General features: G+C 42.4%; 1 protein-coding gene across 2 annotated transcripts; it reads left to right on the plus strand.

The window, feature by feature from the left end:
* The first annotated feature begins 5259 nt into the window (after window positions 1-5259).
* Window positions 5260-16384, plus strand: NR2F1 (nuclear receptor subfamily 2 group F member 1). 2 transcript variants are annotated; one of them, XM_074952846.1, is made up of 3 exons: window positions 5260-5760; window positions 8050-8577; window positions 13567-16383. In XM_074952846.1, exons 1-3 carry the CDS (start codon window positions 5313-5315, stop codon window positions 13845-13847), a joined length of 1257 nt encoding a protein of 418 aa, XP_074808947.1. In that variant the 5' UTR covers window positions 5260-5312; the 3' UTR covers window positions 13848-16383. The 2 variants fall into 2 exon arrangements, with proteins under 2 accessions (XP_074808947.1, XP_074808948.1); XM_074952847.1 differs by lacking the exon at window positions 5260-5760 and adding an exon at window positions 7469-7615 and having other exon boundaries at window positions 13567-16384.
* The last annotated feature ends 4328 nt before the right edge of the window (window positions 16385-20712 follow it).

Here is a 20712-nt window from a genome sequence, read left to right on the forward strand (position 1 = left end):
GAAATAGATATTTTACATGAGAACTGCTCATTGTGACTTATGGTAGCAGTATATATAGGTATTGTCCCCAATCCTGCCTATGTGTGTGACCGGAGGGTATATATACCTATCAAAATATCTTTGTGAGGCTTAGCAGGAAAAGCAGGTGTTTAACATTTATTTTAGGACATACAGAATAAAGATGTCTCTAGAACTCACCTCCCAGCTCACATGTTATTTTCTCCCGTACCCTGGCTCTAAAAAAATAGCACTTCTATTGTGTTCTATACGTTTTCCCCAAAAATAGCTTTTAAAATGTGTTACAGATTCACAACCGAGATAGATAATGAACTTTTTTCCCCCGGAAGACACAAGAGTAGACAGAAGCAAAAGATGAGCTTAAAACGGAGTCCATTTTTGTGTTTCACCGGAACAACAAACAAACAACAACCCCTAACATTCCAACCTGTGCTCTCATTTAATGAAAGTAAGTTCTAAGGCGTCAAAAGAAGGTTAAGTTTGAGAAAGTCCTAGCTTTGCATTGTTATCGTGGTCTGTTCTGGCCATTTGGTATGTGGCAGAGGGCAAGTTAACAGTAAAAGCTCATTTCCAAATTACATTTGAGTTGGCCCCATTTTTAAGTCTTATTGTAATTTGTCGGGGGTGGAAATGCATCTTGTCAAGTGAATCTTGTTTTGACTTGGACATCAGAGGAATCAGACTACTTTTATTGATAGATTCACTTCGTCCCAGCTCAACTGCTATCAGTCCACTTCCCAAGACTCACACAACGGTTCAGTTGAGATGGGACTTTCGTCGAGAATCAAACCAGCACTAAAGCAGGTTTCCCAGTTCCTTTAAGTATCTGCTTTTAGAAGACATAGGTAATTGATTCTTTCTCAGCAAATGATCATCACCATCCGTACAACTATGGTGGAGTAAAAATACACCTCTGAAACAGAACAATTTGCGTTGGTTTTTACTTTCTTCTTATTGTAGTCTGTTTCTCAGGTCAGTGGGATCTGATTGCTGCTGTTCCTTTAATCTGTTGACATTATCTCCCAGATAAACAAGCTGCCATCGATCTTTTCATTAGGTGATCAAATAACAAACAGAGCAGGTGAAAAACAAGAGCATTAGTATGCTTACATTTCTTTAGCGGGCATCCTAGCAACATTATTGGAAGTAAAAGTTCTATTCAATAAGTATATGGAATGGATGCTGCATCAGTTGTGTCTATAATATTTGCGGAGATACACAAAGGGAAACACAAGCGTGTTATCTTATTGAGGGAAGTGCGTATATAGATACACGCGCATATCTTTGTATCTGTGTGTTAAATGGAAAAAAACAGGTCTCATAAGAAAATATTAAAAACTGGAGGCTATAAATATCTCCCATCTATAATTCCTACAAGCAGATTCAATATGCCTGGCATATAGAAATAACGGGCCATGTTCTCAAGTTGGGTTGCTTGACAAGTCTCGGGAAAGCAGCCTGGATGCTAGAGGCAAAAGTTATCCTTGCAAAGTACTGCTATACTGTAACTCCATCACAGTGGGTTTCCAATGAAATGTAGACAGACGCTGCTTCCCATGTTAACCCCATTAGAAACACCGAATAGAAAAAGCAGTACTTGCCTGGTGAAGCCTGGTTTGGCCGGTGTTCTGGGTGCCAGCTGAAGCGATCCAGGTTCCGAGGAAACCTTTTCAAGAAGGAGCAGGGCACAAGCTGCTGGGTCCGTCCACCTTCTCTCTCTCTCTCTCTCTCTCTGTCTCTCCCTCTCTGTGCCTTGCTCTGCCTCTTTTACGCCCTGTCTCTTCACAGTCTGGGGAGTAAAATCTAGATGATATACATACAGAGCTTGCTTTTTTTGTCTGATTTAATCTTATTCGTTTCACCTTTTCACTGACCAGGAGCAAGGAGCGAGAGTTTATTTGGAAAGAGGGAGAGAGAGGAAAGGAGCCCACTGTTGCATAGTCAATAACATCCTTTTTATCAATGCAATATACAATAGGGGCGGCTTGGCCAGGGGACTCATTGAAAATCTCTTCATTATTTCAGGACAAAACAAACCGTTTATTCTGATTTTAGAAATCATCCTCTCAAACTGGCTCAAAATCTTACATTTGTGGGCTTGACGGAAAAATAAAATCATTATCAAGACACGTCTAAAGCTGTTTAAAAAAAATAAATGGAACATCTTTGTTAAAAAAGCTTCTGCAATACTTTACATTCCCTTTTTCCTTGGAGGTTTTGCTTGGTTTCCAAACTGATTTAAAACTTTGATATGAGCTAAGGGGAGTTCATGCAGTTTCTTTCTTCTTTGTCACACACAGACACTCGACCCAAAGCGCATTTAAAACCTCACACATTTGGGGACGTTGCAGGGAAGAAGGGATGGGAGACAGGAGGCTAGAAGAGGTATACAATTAAAAAGGTTTGTTGCCCCAAAGCTGCTTCTTTATTTTGAAAAAAGTAATGAAAAGATTTTGTGGCGTCCTGCTGCTTTAGAAAAGGCACGGGCTTTGTGCACTGAGGAGGAAGCGGAGAGCTGGGGACTTTGCTGGGCTGCAGCTCCTAGGCTCGGTTCCTGTCCGCTAGATGGCAGCCGGATCCAGCGATTCCATTACTAGACAGTTGGAAGAGAGAGAGAGAGAGAGAGAGAGAGAGAGAGAGAGAACACCCCCACCCCCACCCCCACCCCGCACATACTCCAACCTTCACTCTCTCTCTCTTTTTCTCTCTCTTCCTGGGACTTTCGTTTACAAGCATTGATCTTCCCAGACAACAAAACGAGAACTTACTTTTGTTTTATTACTAATTATTGAAGCATTGCTGGCTGTTTAAACAGCCTTGGAAAGGGACACTATTGGAAAGTGTAATCATCATCATCGTAATTAATAGTAACCCTTCCAGGGGAAAGTGTTGAGTTCTGATCTCATTTTACGACACCGAGAATTCCACCAGTGTCACTGATCGTAATTAAAAATATCAAAGGAAGGAGAATATTTTAGGTAATAAATGGGAGCCAGCAACTGTGGTATAGAAAAAAAAGCAAAGTTGAAGTATATATATATATATATACACACATACATACATACATATATATATAACATATATAATAAGCAATGTAAGTGGGTGTGTGTGTGTGTGTGTGTGTATATATATATATATATGTTACACAAAGCACTTTTTTTTTACTTTCAGTAATTAAAATTCCTAATAAGGTTTTTCAATTGGAAACATACAGAAATCTAATTAATAAAAAAAAAAAACCAAAAAACTTTTCAGCATGAGCCACAATAATTTCCTTTTAATTCCCCTTTCCCCCTATCGCAATGCATCTCCGCACCCCCACCCCCAGTCCGTTTGATGTGTGTGCGTGTGTGAGTGTGTATGACCATAGACGACCCATACTAATCAGGTCTCAAAGTAAATAGCAGCGCAGGGCGATCTCAATGTAAATTGCGCTTGTCAGAAGAATCCCCCCCCCCCATTCCCCAGCCCAGTCAGTAGGTAGCAGAGAATTAAAAAACAAGAGGGGGGCCTCTTAACCAATGGAGTGAAGGAGGCTTGGCTAACCTTAGCCTCCCATTTTCTCTCCCCCCAATTCAGGGCTCTGACCAGTCAGTCGCCTTTGATTATCAGTTGCCAGCAGCCCCTCTCTTGGCTCCTTGACATGAGCTCCATATAAGGCAGCGATCTCCATAGAAACGTGTCAGTTTCAATAGTAGTGTCAAAGTTCACTATATACAGACATTCGCGCAGATCCCCCTTTCGGAAACATTGCTCTGCTAGTCTTCCCGTTTAAACGCATTCATTTTCGGGTCTCTCTCTCTCTCTCTCTCCCTCTCTCTCTCTCTTCCTTTCTCTCTCTCTCTCTCTCCCCCCTTTCTTGCATATTCTATTAGTTTTTTTTTTCTTCAGCTCCCTTTTCTCCTTCCTTTTCTTCTTTTTCTCTACCCTTCCTCCTAGTGTCTTTCGCTTCATTCCTGCAGGAGAAGAGAGAGGTGAAACTAAAAAAAAAAAAGAAAAAAGGAAAAAAAAGGGGGAAAAAAGGGAAAAAAGAAGCAGCAGCAGCAGCCCAGAGAGAGAGAGAGGGAGAGAGAGGACGCTTTCATATCTTAATACCGTCATTATTTTTTTCCATTATTGTCTTTTTTTTTTTTTTTTTTTAATTTTGGGGAGGCTTTTGGTCCTGGCTGATGAGTTTTTAGCTGAAATACTTTTTCTGAGCAAAAAAGAGAGAACATTTTCCAGGCGATCTCCAGTGATTTTTGTGACCAGCACCGTGTATTATAACCGAAGAAGAAGGAAGGGACAAGAAAGAGGGAAAGAAGAGGATTTATTTATTCGACCTACTTTGGATCTCTCGTTTTCTGCGTGTGCCATTATTATTCATATTCTATTTTTTTACACTTCGCCGTGAATTCGTCTCCTCTGCGAATTAGTCACATCCAATTGCTTTTGTATTTCTTTGGGAAAGAGAGAGAGAGAGAGAGAGACAGAGAGAGAAACAACAACCAACAGCAACAACAACATCAAACTGTCTAATCTTCAATCCCTCCTCGATCGCGTTTCCCAAGACTGGTTTCCTGAATGGCTGACTGCGTTTTGCCCTGGACCTGGCCCCCGGACACTTTTATCCCCTGATCATCGGCAGCCTTTCTCTCTCTCTCTCTCCCCACCATCCTCGCCCAGGCCTGCGCCCCCAAAAGAGCCCAGAGCGCCGGCGGCGGCAACTGGGGACAAGCAGCGGCACCAGCGCCCGCCGGGCCCCGGCAGCGAGCAGCGGCGGCGGCGGCTGCGGCAGCACCGACCTCCTCCTCCTCCTCCTCCAGCTTCCTCTATGTCTGCCCATCCTTTGCACGCCTAGCGCTCGGACTGTGTGGCGGGTGCGCGCGGGGTGTGTGTGTGTGTGTCCGCCGATCGCCTCCCCCGTGCGACTCTCCTGCATGCCTCTCCCCGCAGCCCGGCCGGCCGCGTCTCGCTTTGCAACTTGAGGGGGAAAAAACATATTTAAAAAAAAAAAAAAAGAGGGGGGGACCAACAAAAAAAAATCCTTCTTCCCTCCCTTCCCCCCCAGAGAGAGAGAGAGAGAGAGGAGGGGGTTGCAAAAATAAAGAGAAAGAAAACGGCAGAAACAGCTACAAGAAGCAGCAGCCACGCAAGGGCAGCCGCCGCCGCCGCCGCCGAAGCAGAGGCAGGCAAGATTCCTTCTCTCTCCTCTCTCCCCCAAATCCGAGCCACCCACTCCCCCCCGCCCCCCTCCTCTCCCCGGCAGCCCTCCGCCAGAAGCGCAGCTCCCCAGCACTTTTTGGGCCCGAGATATGGCAATGGTAGTTAGCAGCTGGCGAGATCCGCAGGAAGACGTGGCCGGGGGCAACCCGAGCGGCCCCAACCCAGCCGCTCAGCCGGCCCGGGATCAGCAGCAGCAGCAGCAAGCGGCCTCGGCGGCCCCGCACACCCCGCAGACCCCTAGCCAGCCGGGACCCCCTTCCACCCCGGGCACGGCCGGGGACAAGGGCCAGAGCCAGCAGGGCTCGGGCCAGAGCCAGCAGCACATCGAGTGCGTGGTTTGCGGGGACAAATCCAGCGGCAAACACTACGGCCAATTCACCTGCGAGGGCTGCAAAAGTTTCTTCAAGAGGAGCGTCCGCAGGAACTTAACTTACACATGTCGTGCCAACAGGAACTGTCCCATCGACCAGCACCACCGCAACCAGTGCCAGTACTGCCGCCTCAAGAAGTGCCTCAAAGTGGGCATGAGGCGGGAAGGTGAATATTTCTTCCCTTTTCTACTCTCCCTCTCTCTGTAGCTCGGGGTGTATGTTTGCAATCCATCTACAGCTTTGCACCCAGGCTTTTGGTTTGCGCTGATGCCCTCCTCCTCTTCCTTTACTCCCCCCCTCCGCCGCCACCACCGCACACTTCCCTTCCCTGCTCACTGGGATGGGAATTTATTATGATGATCAGTCACTAAATATTTATTATTTCTCCGGTATCACTAGTATAATCTCTCTGTGTGTATGTGGTTTTGTCTATTGTTGGCATGAGGCTGGGGGGACATCATTCTTTACAAGATGGGTTTCCTTCTATTCCCCCTCCCTCCATATATAACATTTAAAAACCCCACAACACTTCGCAGTAGATCAATTTCCACCATCATCTTTCCTGAAAGAAAGATGAAAGACATGTAAGTGGGGGAAAGAGGGGGAGAGAAAGGAAGGGGGAGAAATATGCTACTGTATCTCAGCTTCCTTGTGCTTGCCAGTATGGTAGAGTCTGCCTCTTGCAAGATCTGGCCTTCTTTTCACTCCATGCTCTCAAAGGAAAGTTTGTGACTGAACCGTGTTTTTATAGTCCTGTCATTTTTTAGCATGCTGCTCATTTTATTTCTCCATCAAACTCCACCCTCTGTTTAAATACTGCATACAAATTACAATTTACAGCATATTTACTGATCCTTCTGATTTTAGCATTATACATAGTCTGTTTCTGGCATGAGCTCCTCACCATTTCAAATGCTATTTTTTTCAGAGTAGTTCTTGGTGTTTGCTTGCAATATGTCTCATTTTCCTGTAGCAAGACTTGCTGCACTATATTTTCTAAATATATTTAGCAGTTTACAGTTAAAGTTCATCTTGTGACTATCGTTAAAGATGTCTTATAGGCAAAGAAGCGAAACAGTCAATTTTGTGGAGTGGGGATTGCTACTTTAATTAGCTTTAAAATTATATTTTATATGCCACTAGAAAAGAAAGTGAGTTCCTTCAGATATGAAAGAGCTCGCACATATGACGACTTCATTTGTAGCTTCAGGGAGCTGTTTGCAGGCGTCTGGGGAAAAAAGCAAACTTAGAATTGTGTTTTCATTTAATTGAAAAATAACTGCCAAGTTTAAAACTATAATTAGGTGGAGAGGGGGGAAAAGGAGTCCAGCCACTTAGATTTTGAGGGCTCAACTGGAATTTAGGTTTTCATCAATTCTATAATAAAGGATAAAGTTACGAAAATATTGCACGCTCTAAACTGGAAAAGATAAATTATATATAGGTGCGTGTTCGTAATAAACCACAGTAGCCGTATCTCTCCTTGAATTGCCTTTGTTTACATTGCATGCAGTTTAGAACACTGACACTGATGAAGTAAAACATACACACACTAAAAAAAAACTTTGGTCAGCTTTAGGAACTCAAAGCATGCTTACGTTTTGTATTGAGATGGTTAATGAATCCAGTGTTTTTGCAGTTGCAAGCTTGTGCATTCAGTGTGCAAAGCTGTCTACAGGCTTTTGCAGTTGCAACAGCGCAGCAAAGATATTAATTAAACCATCGCATTTTTTCACTAATGTTTGGTTACTGTAAGTTCAGACCCTTCCCCCCCCCCTTCGAATATTTAATCTTTCTCTTCCTTCTCTCAGTGAGAACTTTGCTGGGCACGTATCGGATGCTTGCTCCGTGTAATAAAAAGTTAGACGTGGTTAGCTGGGGGGCTGTGACCTGATCCAGTTTTAAGGATAATTGGATGGTATTTTTGAAGAATATGGACACATTTCTTTTTTTAAAAAACAATTTGCTTGTAAATCTACATGCTCCTCGGACAATGGACTGGGAAATAAGAAAGAGCTATGGTACATATATTTTTACCAGATTGCTGGGATTTTTACCCCAGGCAGCACGCTACAATCCGGAGGATTTCTTTTATTTGTGTTTTGCTGGTTGCTTTCCTTTTGCTGCAGGTGGGGGGGAGGCTGGATTGTCTCGTTGTTTTGGCTGGGATTTTTTTATTTTTAATTTGTATTCTACTTTATTTTTGTGGCTGTGCCGGTGATGGGCCGGGATGCCTGTACAGGGGCTGAGGGTAAGGAGATGCAGCCTGTTATGTATACACTGCTCCATGTGTATATGCTGTCTATAGCTCTCTGTACGTGTGTGTGTGTGTGTGTGTGTGTCAGTCAGTGGGAATAAGCCCTGCATTGTCTCCGGATCGGCTGTAACGTGTTAGGCGATGTTTGCAAGCCTCCTGGATGCACATTTCCTCTCCTTTTCTCTTTCTTTTTGTCAGCGGTTCAGCGAGGAAGAATGCCTCCAACCCAGCCGAACCCAGGCCAGTACGCGCTGACCAACGGGGACCCCCTGAACGGCCACTGCTATCTGTCGGGATACATCTCGCTGCTGCTGCGGGCCGAGCCCTACCCCACCTCGCGCTACGGCAGCCAGTGCATGCAGCCCAACAACATCATGGGCATCGAGAACATCTGCGAGCTGGCCGCCCGCCTGCTCTTCAGCGCCGTCGAGTGGGCCCGCAACATCCCCTTCTTCCCCGACCTGCAGATCACCGACCAGGTGGCCCTGCTGCGGCTCACTTGGAGCGAGCTCTTCGTGCTCAACGCGGCGCAGTGCTCCATGCCCCTGCATGTGGCCCCTCTGCTGGCCGCCGCCGGCCTGCACGCCTCGCCCATGTCCGCCGACCGGGTGGTGGCCTTCATGGACCACATCCGCATCTTCCAGGAGCAGGTGGAGAAGCTCAAGGCCCTGCACGTCGACTCGGCGGAGTACAGCTGCCTCAAAGCCATCGTCCTCTTCACATCAGGTGAGTGTGCTCGGGGGAGAGAGGCCAAGGGCTGGGGCTGGGGGAGCTGAAGGGAGAGGTCGGAGAAGGCGAAAGAGATCACTAGGCAACAGCGAGAGCAAAATCATAGGGTCAAACCTCCCAGCTACTCCCCCCGCTCCCCCCCCCCCCGCCAGTCTGGGCTGGGGTTAGGTTAATAAAACCCATTCGATTTGCAAATCAATGTGGCTCCCACGTTTATGGGAAAAGCTGTAGATGGCTGGAGTTCTATACACACTATATGCCATTATCCCCACTGCCGGGGTCTGTGCTCCTTGTGTTTCCTTGGATAACGCGGGGTGGGGAGGTGGGAAAAACAGAGAAATATTACCATCTATCTGCGGGTGTGAGAGTGACTGTGTGCCTGCGAGAGAGAGAGAAGGGATCTGGGTTTCTTGTGGCACTTTAACTGGCAAGGAGGTCCTCCCTGAGAGTGTTAAAAGGAGGGCATAAGCACAAATAAATCATAAACCATACTGATTTATTGCTGCCTGATTTCCCCGTATCGGAAACCATTCTTGTTTGCAGTTGCAAAGGTTATTGAGGATCGTAAAAAATGGATTCGATCTAAAAGAGAAAGGCAAAACAAAAAAACAAAAACAAAAAACCCCAACAACCCAAAAACCTAACCCCAACAATAGAAACAGCAAGTCACGGGGGAGGAGGAAGGGAGTTATGTACCAGCTTACCAGCCCATAGAGAAATCTTTTTGCTATGCAAACCACACAAATATTGGAATTTTAACAGATTGCCTGAAAAAAAATACCAAATTAAGTGTAGGAGGTGGTAACATGCATGCATGCATGTGAACAATTTTTCTCATGATAGATGGTTGAAATTAACTTGCAGGAAAGTGTATTAACTTCGCTTTGAAGTGTTCTGGTTGAAGCCTCTAAGACTATAATACATCTTTTATTGTTGTAACCTTCGAGAGGGAAATACATAAACATCAAAGAGGAACAATGTGCGGAAAATATAGGAAATATAAACAAAGCAAGATAAAAAGCCACTCAGTGTTATTTTCTTTTTCTCTCTGTCTTTTCCTTTTTTGAACCATTCCTCCCATCTAGCAATAAATAAACAGTTCTAATAAATCTAAGTTGAAACTAGGCCGAATCAAAATTAAAAGCATTCTTGAACAAAGATGGCAAATCGTTCAAAGGCCTTGTTTAACAGTAAGCAGTTTATAATCCATCACTATTTGTTGCCTTTCATGCATGAAAAATAGTATTTACATGGTATTAAAATGACTCTTAAATTTGCACAATATTGTAATGTAGCAAATGTAGTATTAATATCGATTTGAACATCAGATAATTTATTTAGACAGGAGTATCTAATCTGTATGCAGGGTGGTCAGAGACATGTACTTTGACTGCCCCCTTTTACTTTCAGTGCAAATGCAGTCTTGTAGTGTTGGAGGGAATCTTTCTTTGCGAAGGATAAAGTACAGATCTTAAAACAAATGGGAGATTTACTGATTAGCCATCTCGACATTTTAATGCATTTTATCTTAATAAGTCTTCTTGATGGAAACATGTTTTTCAAAAGTGACAAAGAGACTGGGCAGCATTTATCAGCCTGATTTAACTCGAGTCTGTCTGCAGACTTACATTCCATACTCATTCATTTCAGAATGTACATCAGTAAACAGACCAATCGCTGAGAACCTTTCTGTTTTTAAACACATATTGAAGAAATTATTGTAAAATAGAGGGAGAACTGGTGTGGTGTTTAGTAGTTATTAAAAGCAAAGACACCTGAATGGCGTTTGCCCCAAATGAAGAGTGGGTTTTTTTCCCCATCTTTTCCCCCAAATTCTGGACCTGAGCTAGCTGTGTAACTGGTGGCTTTTTTATTAACTCCTTCTTTATATATTAATAGTCATGTATTCGAGTATATAATGAAATATTTACCAAGGGAGGAGCTTGCTCCAGCAATTGGCTAAAGCGATGAATGGGGTTTAGGAAGGGAACAATAATATTATTTTGGAGCAGAATAGCATGGGGCATATTAGAAGGTGAAAATACAGCTGTCAGTAGTAATTTACCCCTTTCCCTTACCCCCAAACACACATTTCCACTTTTGACTAAACTTGGTTTGATTGCTAGCCAGAGGGGAATTCATGGGAAACCTTTCTCGAAGTCATCCAACTTTTAAGCAAACTTTGACTGACGGACAAGACATTTTTAGACATATTGTCCAAAGCTGTTTACTAAGCACTGAGTATTTAAAGCTGGCATGAGGTTATCCTGGTGTGTTTTTTACATTTGGCGTCCAAATAGTATATTTAATCTTTAAAATTCTGGACACCGTCCAAGAACTAGGTCGTGACCCAAACGTACTTCTCTTTAAAAAAAAACTTTATTAATTTATACACCTATATTTTTCTTCTAATAAATAAAAGTTCCCACGAAGGGACCAGACAAAATAACATAAATTCAATAAATCTATTTTTAATAACTAGATTGATTTCTAGTTATATGCCAGCTGATTACATCTATATTTTCTGAACACTAAACTCTTCTGAATGCATCACATGAAATACATTCCCTGTACTACAAAGGATAAGGCTGGAGTGTACTGAACAGTGATGGTTATTTATTTACATAATTTCTTTTCCATAGACTGCAGGAAGAAATATTGAGCTCTCCCTTATTGACACATTGCCATATAAAAAGTGAGACACACAGAATTTCCACATTAGCCCTCCATTTCTTAACTGAGCTATAATTCACAGATGGTAAATATGTATTGCATTACTTCTTACACATATTCCATTTTTCCGGACTCAATATTCTAATCGGTTTTATACCATATAGTGTTTAATTTTTTTAATCTTTGTTGTAAGCGGTTCGGAAAAAAAACTTTAAGGGTGCTAAACAAAATTCAAATAAACACATATGCCAGGGGCATTTCAAATAATTAAGCGAGAGTAGATATTATCTGCATTAGAAAATTGTAAGTGTTTCTGTGTCTAATACAGAACCTAAGACGTATTCTTCCCCCTTTTTAAAGTATTTCTGTCAAGTAACTTCCCAATCTTGATTGTCCAGTGATTCTGCAGTGTAGGTGCACTTATCGTAAATAGCTGATAAATATTTTACTAACCTTAAGGGTATGACATATGGGGCCTAAAAAAATCTGCTGGGCTATCAGTAAGACCCTTTCATATTGCATTGTTTGGAAGTTGAATAGGATCCTATTGCATAATGAGCAGATGATACATGTAAAATACCAAGATATATGTAAATATGGAGTGTGATTTGTGGCAATCAGCATATGAACAGGACTATGTTTTTGATATATATTTCAAACAAGAACAGGCCTATTCTTTTGATACAGGTATAGATATAGATATTGCAACCTGGTGCTTTAGATGTTGCAAAATAACACTGCATTAAAGGTACAGTATGGATTAGCAAAACAGTCTGGCTTGGATAATAGTATATCTGAGGGATGCCTAGTCCGTAGCTCAGGTCAAAGGTTCTTTTCCTCAGAAGTTCTTGAATCATAGCTTGTTTTATTTGTATTTTTGCTCGAGGCCATAGTATGGTAGATGAAGGTGTTCAGAAATCTTTTTAAATTCAGTTCTTGAAATAGAAAGACATACACTTCAAAAATCCAGTTGCCAGAGATTTTTGCTTTGAATAATTTGTTGTGTCTTTCCAGGGTCATAAATTTACATTCACAATTTTGTAATGTCCTTTTGGGGCCATTAACATGCATTAATTCACATACAGATCTATATATTAGCAAAGTCTGGCTTTGATCTATAGTAAACCGCTCTGCAACTGACTGCTTGCCTGTGAGCCTTATGTTTTAAAAATATTTATTATTAATAAACGTAACAATGTGGATATTTGAACTATAGGGGCAAATCCATTATATTTCACTGACGGTAGTTTCCTGAGCAAGTCTCTCAACTAATCAGCTGATACACAATAATTCGCTGTTTTGGAATTTTAGATAGATAGATACGAGGCTTCCAGTTCATGTTCTCAGATTAGTATGCAGTTGCCTAGATCGCATCGTTCTGCTGGGTATGAAGGATATACTTCTGGCTATATATATATGTGTGTGAAATATACACATATATGAAGGGTATAGTTCTGGTTACATTTAGGCAATGCTCATGCAGCCGCTTCCAGCTTTATGTCTGATAGCTGCAGATGTCTGCTTAGCACAGGCTGGAGTAACTGAGCCTTATTCCTCTTAGATTATTATACAGTTTACAAAGATGTGACCGATTTTCAATTACTTGATCCTAGATACAGAGAGCAGTGCAGCTTTTCTCTTAGGCATTGCACTGCAGATTCCGGGCAAGAGACTCCAAATCCCATACTGCGAAAGCATTTTGACTTGTTCGGATTTCCAGCCATGTCCAGAAACTCGGCGTATTTGAATTAATTAATCAATGTATGTATTTATTTAGCATGCCGCATAGATGCAGGCCACATTTAGTATAAATCCAAACAATGGCTCTCCTGGTTCTGTGGTTGAGTTGTATTCATGGTACAACATTCATCAGTGTGTAGATTAAAACAAAATCATGAGCATAATAGCCCCGTTCCTCCTCTCTCTCCCCTCTCAGAGGCTGATAGTCTCCTGACAGAGGACAGGTTGCTGTGGCTTGGCTGTGTGGTTTCAGATCCACCCCCCGTGCGCGCACACACACACACACACACACACACACACACACACACACACACACAGAGCCTCTTACATTATTTATTTCCAAGGTGGAGGAGGAAACACAAAGGGAGGTTTTGCCTGATCTTCTCTCCGGCTGTCGGTGTGATTGTTCGGCTGGCCCTGCCTGGGTGCTGATGGGGGTGTGATGGTTGGAAGGGGCGGTGGGACGGTGTATTTAGTCCCTGTGTGTGTGTGTGTGCTGTTTGCTCGTTTGCTTACTGAGTAACTCACTGTTTTCCCCTCTTGTCTCCTCCTGGTGTGTGGCTGCCTGGGCAGATGCCTGTGGCCTGTCAGATGCTGCCCATATCGAGAGCCTGCAAGAGAAATCTCAATGCGCCCTGGAGGAATACGTGAGGAGCCAGTACCCCAACCAGCCGAGTCGCTTCGGCAAACTGCTCCTGAGGCTGCCTTCCCTGCGCACCGTCTCGTCCTCAGTCATCGAGCAGCTCTTCTTCGTCCGCTTGGTAGGTAAAACCCCCATTGAAACCCTCATCAGAGATATGTTACTGTCTGGGAGCAGCTTCAACTGGCCTTACATGTCTATCCAGTGTTCCTAGAGCACAGCCAACACCCCCATAGAGACACTGAGGACCAACACAAACAGAAATATACGAACCGAGTAAAGTTGGGGTGCAGAGAGGGGGGGAAAGCAGACAATAAACAAAAAAATAAAGACTCGTGTAGGATCAGATCTGTGACCATGTTTGAAAGGAAAAGAAAGGACCTTGTGTCTGTGGAAAATATTGGAAAAAGGACCGAGGGAATTTTAATAAAACCAGAAGGAGAATAATGGATCTTCCAGGATTTATTGTGGACTGATGTGGATATATTCTGTACAGAAACAAAGAAACAAACAAAAAAATATTGACGCTGAACTGAATCTTGTGTAGAAAACACACACACGCAAACACTTACCACGAACATTGTTATTCATTTTGTAAAATATTAGTCTTTATTTTCATTTTTTGGTAAAATTTAAAACATCGTATGCGCATAAAGAAAAAAGAAACAAGAATTAGGGGAAAATAACATTTTCCAAATAATTATAAAAAAAAACAATTGTCCTGTGTCTATGTATCTATATCTGTTTTGTATTTTTTTCTGGTTCCAAACCAGGTTTCCTGTGATTCTATACTAATAATTTTTGATATAACCCTTTGCTTCTTATAATGAGTGCGATATATGTTGTCGAAGCTGTTCTTCAAGAATTAAAATTGAAGTGAGAATTTAAACAAAAATAAAAGAATTTAGCAAAAAAATTCATTAGTCTTGTTGCTTGACCATGCCAACAGAGTTTACAAACGTATACTCCCTAGCTTTTAACTTCCAGTGGGATTAAATGGGAGAACTTTTTTAAAAACTTCTAGGGAGCTACAAAGTTGTATAAAACACACAATGTTCCAAAACTGATTTGAGTGTGCAAGTTTAGGATTTAAGAGACAAATGGGAACACAAACAGTTCAATGTCATAGATGAATCTATTTATCTGCGATTGTATCACAAAGCTAAGTGCATATACCCTGGTCAACGCTTTTTGAAACACCTTTCTTGTCAGTTGAAGCTTCTGCTAAGTTTACACAGTGCTGTTTCCTTTTGGAATTCCTGGGCAAGGTTTGAAGTCACTGTATTCTACCATCATTGTGCAGTGATGTGCAATATAAGGTATACTGTAGTCATTTTGCCTGTTATTCGTTTGTTAAAAGCTTAGTGGGGTTTTTCCCAAGAATTCAAAGACCCAACACTGTGTGTTCTGATTGTGAGCGGCATTTGCTATATTGTGCTGAAATGATCGGTGTTATTGTTTTTTCTCTCCTCCAGTCACTAAATGTAAAGGGTATTCCCACCCCATTAATACAGAAAGCTAACTAGAGGTTTGCTTGTTGGGTGGTGTATATGTGTGTGTGTATGCGTGTATCATACACACACACACCCACACACACCCTACATGGATTATTGTGCTGTAGATCTATAAAATGAAAATTTGAGAGGTTTACAAAAGCCCCGTTTTTTTAAAGTTTTTTAAAAAAAATCCTTTCCATAATGGAGCCCCTTCGAAGGTGTAGGCTTCACAATGCTTCTAGCTGGTGGTGCTGATCTCTGTAGCAGCTTTCAGTGCATTAATGTTTTATAGGATCTGAGACGGAGCTGTAAGAACACATACTGCCAAGGGAGCTCTTTCTTAACGTATTAATAAAGCTGGATCTTTTAACAATAACATCCCCACACACACACCTCCCGCGCCCTCCAAACAAACCCGGATGAGGCAGGATTTTCAATTTGAGGAGTGATCGGCAATGGTTTTCTTTTAATTTACTGTCCAGATCTTTATTATTAATTATTATTATTATTATTTATTATTAACAAGATCCTTCAATCCAACTCGCTTGGGGTTTTTTAATATTCTAGGCGCAGCAGATCCGAAGCGAGAGCAGTTCTATACAGTAAGCACTTACATCTGGATAATCAACATTACGGGCAGACATTCTATGGGGGTAAAGTCAATTTCAATATGGAGACTCAGGCTGTCTCCCTAGTAGCCGCTATGTGTATGATTATTGTAACCCTGGGCACACAAGGGTGGAAATTAGACGCAAATACTCTCTCTTCCCAACTCACATGAGCGCTAATAGGCGACAGCTCTGTTCCTCACCCTGGTTGACTTCCCCAGAGAGAGGGTACACCAGCCTCTCTGAAAAAGAGAAAAGGGAAAGGCAGACACTGAACACAGACACTCAGCACTTGGAAATACTGAAAGTAATCCTTCAGCATTGTTTTTGGTGGGATGGGTGCCGGGGGATACAGTGGCTCGAAGCAAAGAGAGATCTAGCTTACCTCCAATGAGATGTAAATATATTCATTACAGTGTTATCCCACTAATGAAAATAGATAAACTTTTTCGTAGGTAAGAAACGTATTTTTCAATTAATTTTCATGTTTATGAATAATACTAGCCCACCGATTGCCACGAAACTTGCAGGTTAGATGAGGTGTAAGAGATGCAGTTATTGCTATGTATGTGATTAGAAAGAAGTGTTTATTCCCTTATTAAACTTTTGCTGATATACGGTATTGTGTTCTGAAGTGTTAACTATAAAATATTTATTGTGGTCCTGAACATTTTCCTTAGCCACTTTCAAAGTTCCTGGGCATTCATATATTTGCTGAAAATATTGTACCATTTGTCACAGTCACACAGTATATGCTACAATGTTGATGTGGAGAAGGGCCAGGGTCCCTTCATAAGTTTCTGATGACTTGTTCTTCCGTACCATGTACCGTTTTAAAGCCAGCTCGAGTTAAATTTCTCCTCGGTGTTATCTTGTTTAGACTTAGACTCATTCTTTGACTCCGTTGCATCCCCCTCTTAGAGAACTTCATAGCTTTGATGGTGTCCCTGATTGTGTTAAATACAGTGGGGTTTGCTCTACTGGCTGCAAAAAAGTACGCCACTGGATACTTCTTCACTAAGAAGGTGTTTGGTTTTCCCGCTACAGTAACAGGATGTGCTCATTAAAAGTTTGTCAGCGGCAGTACTCAGAAACCCAGCAATAGTGTAACGTATATACTTATGTTAATGCAGGGGTTTAGAGAGCCCTGATAGCAACATACACAAAGGGCTATATACCTTTGGCGTCGCACTAACTAGCTGGTCTCCTCCCACTCCCCAATTAAGCCTTTTATGTCCAATCAAATAAATATTTGGAAATTTTTCCAAATGGTAGGTCGAACCACTGCTGATGCAAGGATTTCGTGGTAGACTGTCACGGAATGACGTCTGACGCTTCGGGGAGCTTTAATAAATAGTGCAAGTGTGATGGTTTGGTCGGTGTTGGTCTTGTTGTCTTAAATACGTGCAGTGAGGAATTGTATCTGATCCTTTTTTCTGTGTATATTTCAATACATAGCCACACGACTCTGGGGAGCACATTTGCCTGTGTTGCTCAGACAACTTGTGAGTCGAGTTTTGGCAGTTCTGAGTCAATCTCCTTAACCTGAAGAGAAGAAAGCGATTTGAAACATTCACGGGATAGACAAGGATGGCCTCAAGTTCCCTCTGAATGAGGTGGAATTTAAAAAGCCTTGTAAGTGGCACATTTTACTGCACACTTAATGGGGCGAATTTAATAATGAGTTGCAGAGGCAGGGTCTCCTATATGTAAAACGCTCTTTTAGTACGAAATAAATAGTGGCTATTATAGAAAGCGCTTTACGAATGCCTATGGCTTGAGGTCATTTTAAGTTACATTAAAAGGTAAAAGTACTAAAGGAAAAGTAAATTCAACTTTGGTTAATGCGAAGGAAACTCTGTTTGGCTCCAAACATTTTAGCAGCTGGATAGGGCTTAACCCAAAGTATCTTCCTTTAAAAAAATTACCTGTGACATACGAGTCAGACGTTCCCTTTTCAACAAACACGCTCACTGAGCGACTGAGAACTTTAGCTTATTTGAAGTAGAGTTAAACTGTTGTAGACACAAGCTTCACTTATACATCAAAAAGGGGAAGCTCAGGGAAGTTTCCCCAAGGAACTGCTAGACTAGTGCGAGTGCACATTATCCGCCTTGTGGAACAGCCTATTGGAAGAGAGAGAGAGAGATTTTTTACACCACCAATAATCAAGTGAAGAGACATTCAGAAACAAGGTCCCCTCCTGATATGTACACGGTCATTACAGATACTGGCGAGGTACTTCCTCGGGTTTCATGGGACATTCTGACTATTCACGAGGCTAGTTTGTGGTGTTTTACACTCCTGAACCTGAAGCTTACTTGATCTGCGCTTTATTTGGAGCAGTGGCAAATCTCTTCTTCAATCGCACTGTTCTTCCTGTTTCTTTACATCGGTTTTATTCTTAGTTTAGAAACAGAATGAGCTCCCAACAATATTTAAAAAAATCAGATGTGACCCTTTTCTAATTAGCATGGCTGCTATTGGCTTTGATGTGTTTTTACATCACACGGGTCAGAGCAAACGAAAATTAGTATTTTCTAGTGGTTCAACGATTGCTTTTCTTAAACATTTTCCTCTTCGCCAGCACGTTGCTCTGTCACCTTGAAAACCTACCGGGTTTCCCAACATCTACGACGTGATGATTACTCCGGATAGAAGACGGGGTTTTGTTTTTGTTTTTAAAGGGGGTAGGGGGAATATGGGCACACGAGTGGAAACTAATCAAACTCTTGTTAAAGGGCTCGTACGGGATCCATGGCGTCACCAGGTCTTTTACTTAAGAAGCCAAAGAGTTTTATTCCTAAATGAGTTAAAGAGCCATTTACCTCTGTCGTGTCCTATTCATCAAGCCACAAGTCGAGATTCCCTAACATGAAACTATTTGTTTGCTTACACAACCAGCTGGGCGCAATTTCACGTCTGAGATATCTATCTGAAAGCGCCGCTCATTTATTATCCTTACTTGTCAGCGAAACCATTTCCCAACTTTGGTGGGTTTTCTCCTTTTTCATTGAAGGACCTGGACTTAAATACTCCCCTAAATATTTCAGACTCCCCCTCCGGTCACAGAGAGCATTCAGCGCAAAACAGCTGGAGAATAAGGCGGAAACTGCAGAGATCACAAAGGCTACAGTTGGCCAAGGTGCCTTCAATATTACAGCTATTTCTCCTAACTCTCTCTGGGTGCCTGCTTGACGACTGGGTTGAAAACACTGAACTTCCTGCTGGGTGTTTTCTCATCGTTCCTCTGGTGCAAGGTGCAACCACCTGTAAAACAAGTTAAAGCAGGGCTAGGGTGGGGAAACCTTATTCTATTTCCCTGTCAGTTACAAGTACGCTATATTGCTGGGAGCTGCTGTAAGGTTTCACGGTGTAAAATCTATGACCGTGGGTGATTGCGCCCAGTTTATTGCTTCTGACCTGGCTACAGTGGTCACTAAAATAGAAATACTTGCATAATTGGAGAAGGAAGTGCACTTCATAGCCGGGGAAGGGGGGATGGTATTTTTCCCCACCCTCACGTGGTTTCCATTAGCAAAACAAAGGCGCAACATGAAATATACCAAATCGCTTTATACACATAATTGCTAGTAAATAAAACAATTAACAAAGAGGAGAACTGGAAACAGTATCTTCTTCTCCACCCCAATTTTGAAAAATAAGGATAATGTGAGTAGTGTTTCAAAGCATTGCGGGCTGGGTGACAAGAGAATCGCTGTTAGTAATCTCAGTGATGGCTGTATAATAGTATATATACATCTCCTTGTCTGCAGAGCCCTCCGTCAAGCTTAAAGCAATGGATCAAATCCAAACCTACAGGGTATAAAATATCCCCAGTTGTAAAAAAGGAAGGGAGGGGTCTTCTTTAAGGGAGGCCAGACCGGTTGCTGTAAGCTATCCTATTGTTGTTGATTTAGGAAGACATTTGCTGTATATAACGTTTAAGGCTGATAATATCATTGCTCGGCCAGATAAATAAAGCATTGGCCAAACCATGGGGTCAGCTATCGATCCCTGTGCTTCGTGAGAAGAGGGAGACAGTGTGTGTGTGAGAGAGAGAAAGAGACTGCGTGTGTGTAAGACAGAGACACAGAGATTCAGTGTGTGTAGGAGCTGAGGCTGTATGAGTCTGAGAGAGGGGGGTGCGTGTCTGTGTGTGAGAAGCAGACAGGGATATTCTATGAGAGTGTATTTCAGATAACACTGTGTGGGTGGATGAGAGAAAGCGCGAGAGAGACTGTGTGTGTGTGTGTGTGTGAGAGAGAGAAAGAGAGAGAGAGAGAGAGAGAGAGAGAGAGAGAGTTTGCAGCCCGCTCTGCAAAAGCTTATTAGCATTCCCTGCCTGCCCATGGACCTGCACTGACAACTAACAGAGATATCCAGCTCACCACTAGGCCTCCTCTCCTTTTGTCTTCAGATCTCTCGCAGAAACAGATTTATACGTGGGCTCTGTACCTTCCATTTGGTTCATTGGGATGCAGCGTGTAAAAAACAAGGGACCTGTTTTTTCCCCGAGCTGTACAAACTTCTTTCCATGCCACATAATGAACGTGCGGTGTGTGTGTGCATGCTTGGCATCTGCACCACTTGTGGCTAGCGCCTTTAAAGCGTTCGGCTACTTTTCCTTAGTGACATGGAGCAAGAAGCGTTGCTGTGGTTTACACATATGTATATAGTCTTACTGCTGTTACTTAAGATCAAACAAGGGCTGATATTTTTTGCTGCGGGATAAAACATACTAATTGTTTTTAAAAAAGCAGGAGCGATACACCAGTGTTTACTTTTTGTCATTTTTTGTCCTGGTTATTTTTCGATTAAAATATTTCGTGAAACAATCCTAGGCAAATAGCCAGAAAGAGAGAGTTCTGACTTAAAGCCAAAACCCAGAAGGATTTTTAAACTTCCAGATCTGGGCTAAAAAAAAATCCATTTGTAACCACGTTCTCGGGGATAAAGTGTGCATTCAATTTAC

This window comes from Natator depressus, chromosome 5 (assembly GCF_965152275.1).
Source record: "Natator depressus isolate rNatDep1 chromosome 5, rNatDep2.hap1, whole genome shotgun sequence".
Lineage (NCBI taxonomy): Eukaryota > Metazoa > Chordata > Testudines > Cheloniidae > Natator > Natator depressus.

Bases quoted from the DNA above. Each gene is read 5' to 3' on its own strand.
- NR2F1 (XM_074952846.1), top strand. From the start codon at position 5,313: ATGGCAATGGTAGTTAGCAGCTGGCGAGATCCGCAGGAAGACGTGGCC. The intron at 5,761-8,049 runs GTGAATATTTCT...TCTTTTTGTCAG, and splicing joins AGTGGGCATGAGGCGGGAAG to CGGTTCAGCGAGGAAGAATG. The intron at 8,578-13,566 runs GTGAGTGTGCTC...CTGCCTGGGCAG, and splicing joins CATCGTCCTCTTCACATCAG to ATGCCTGTGGCCTGTCAGAT.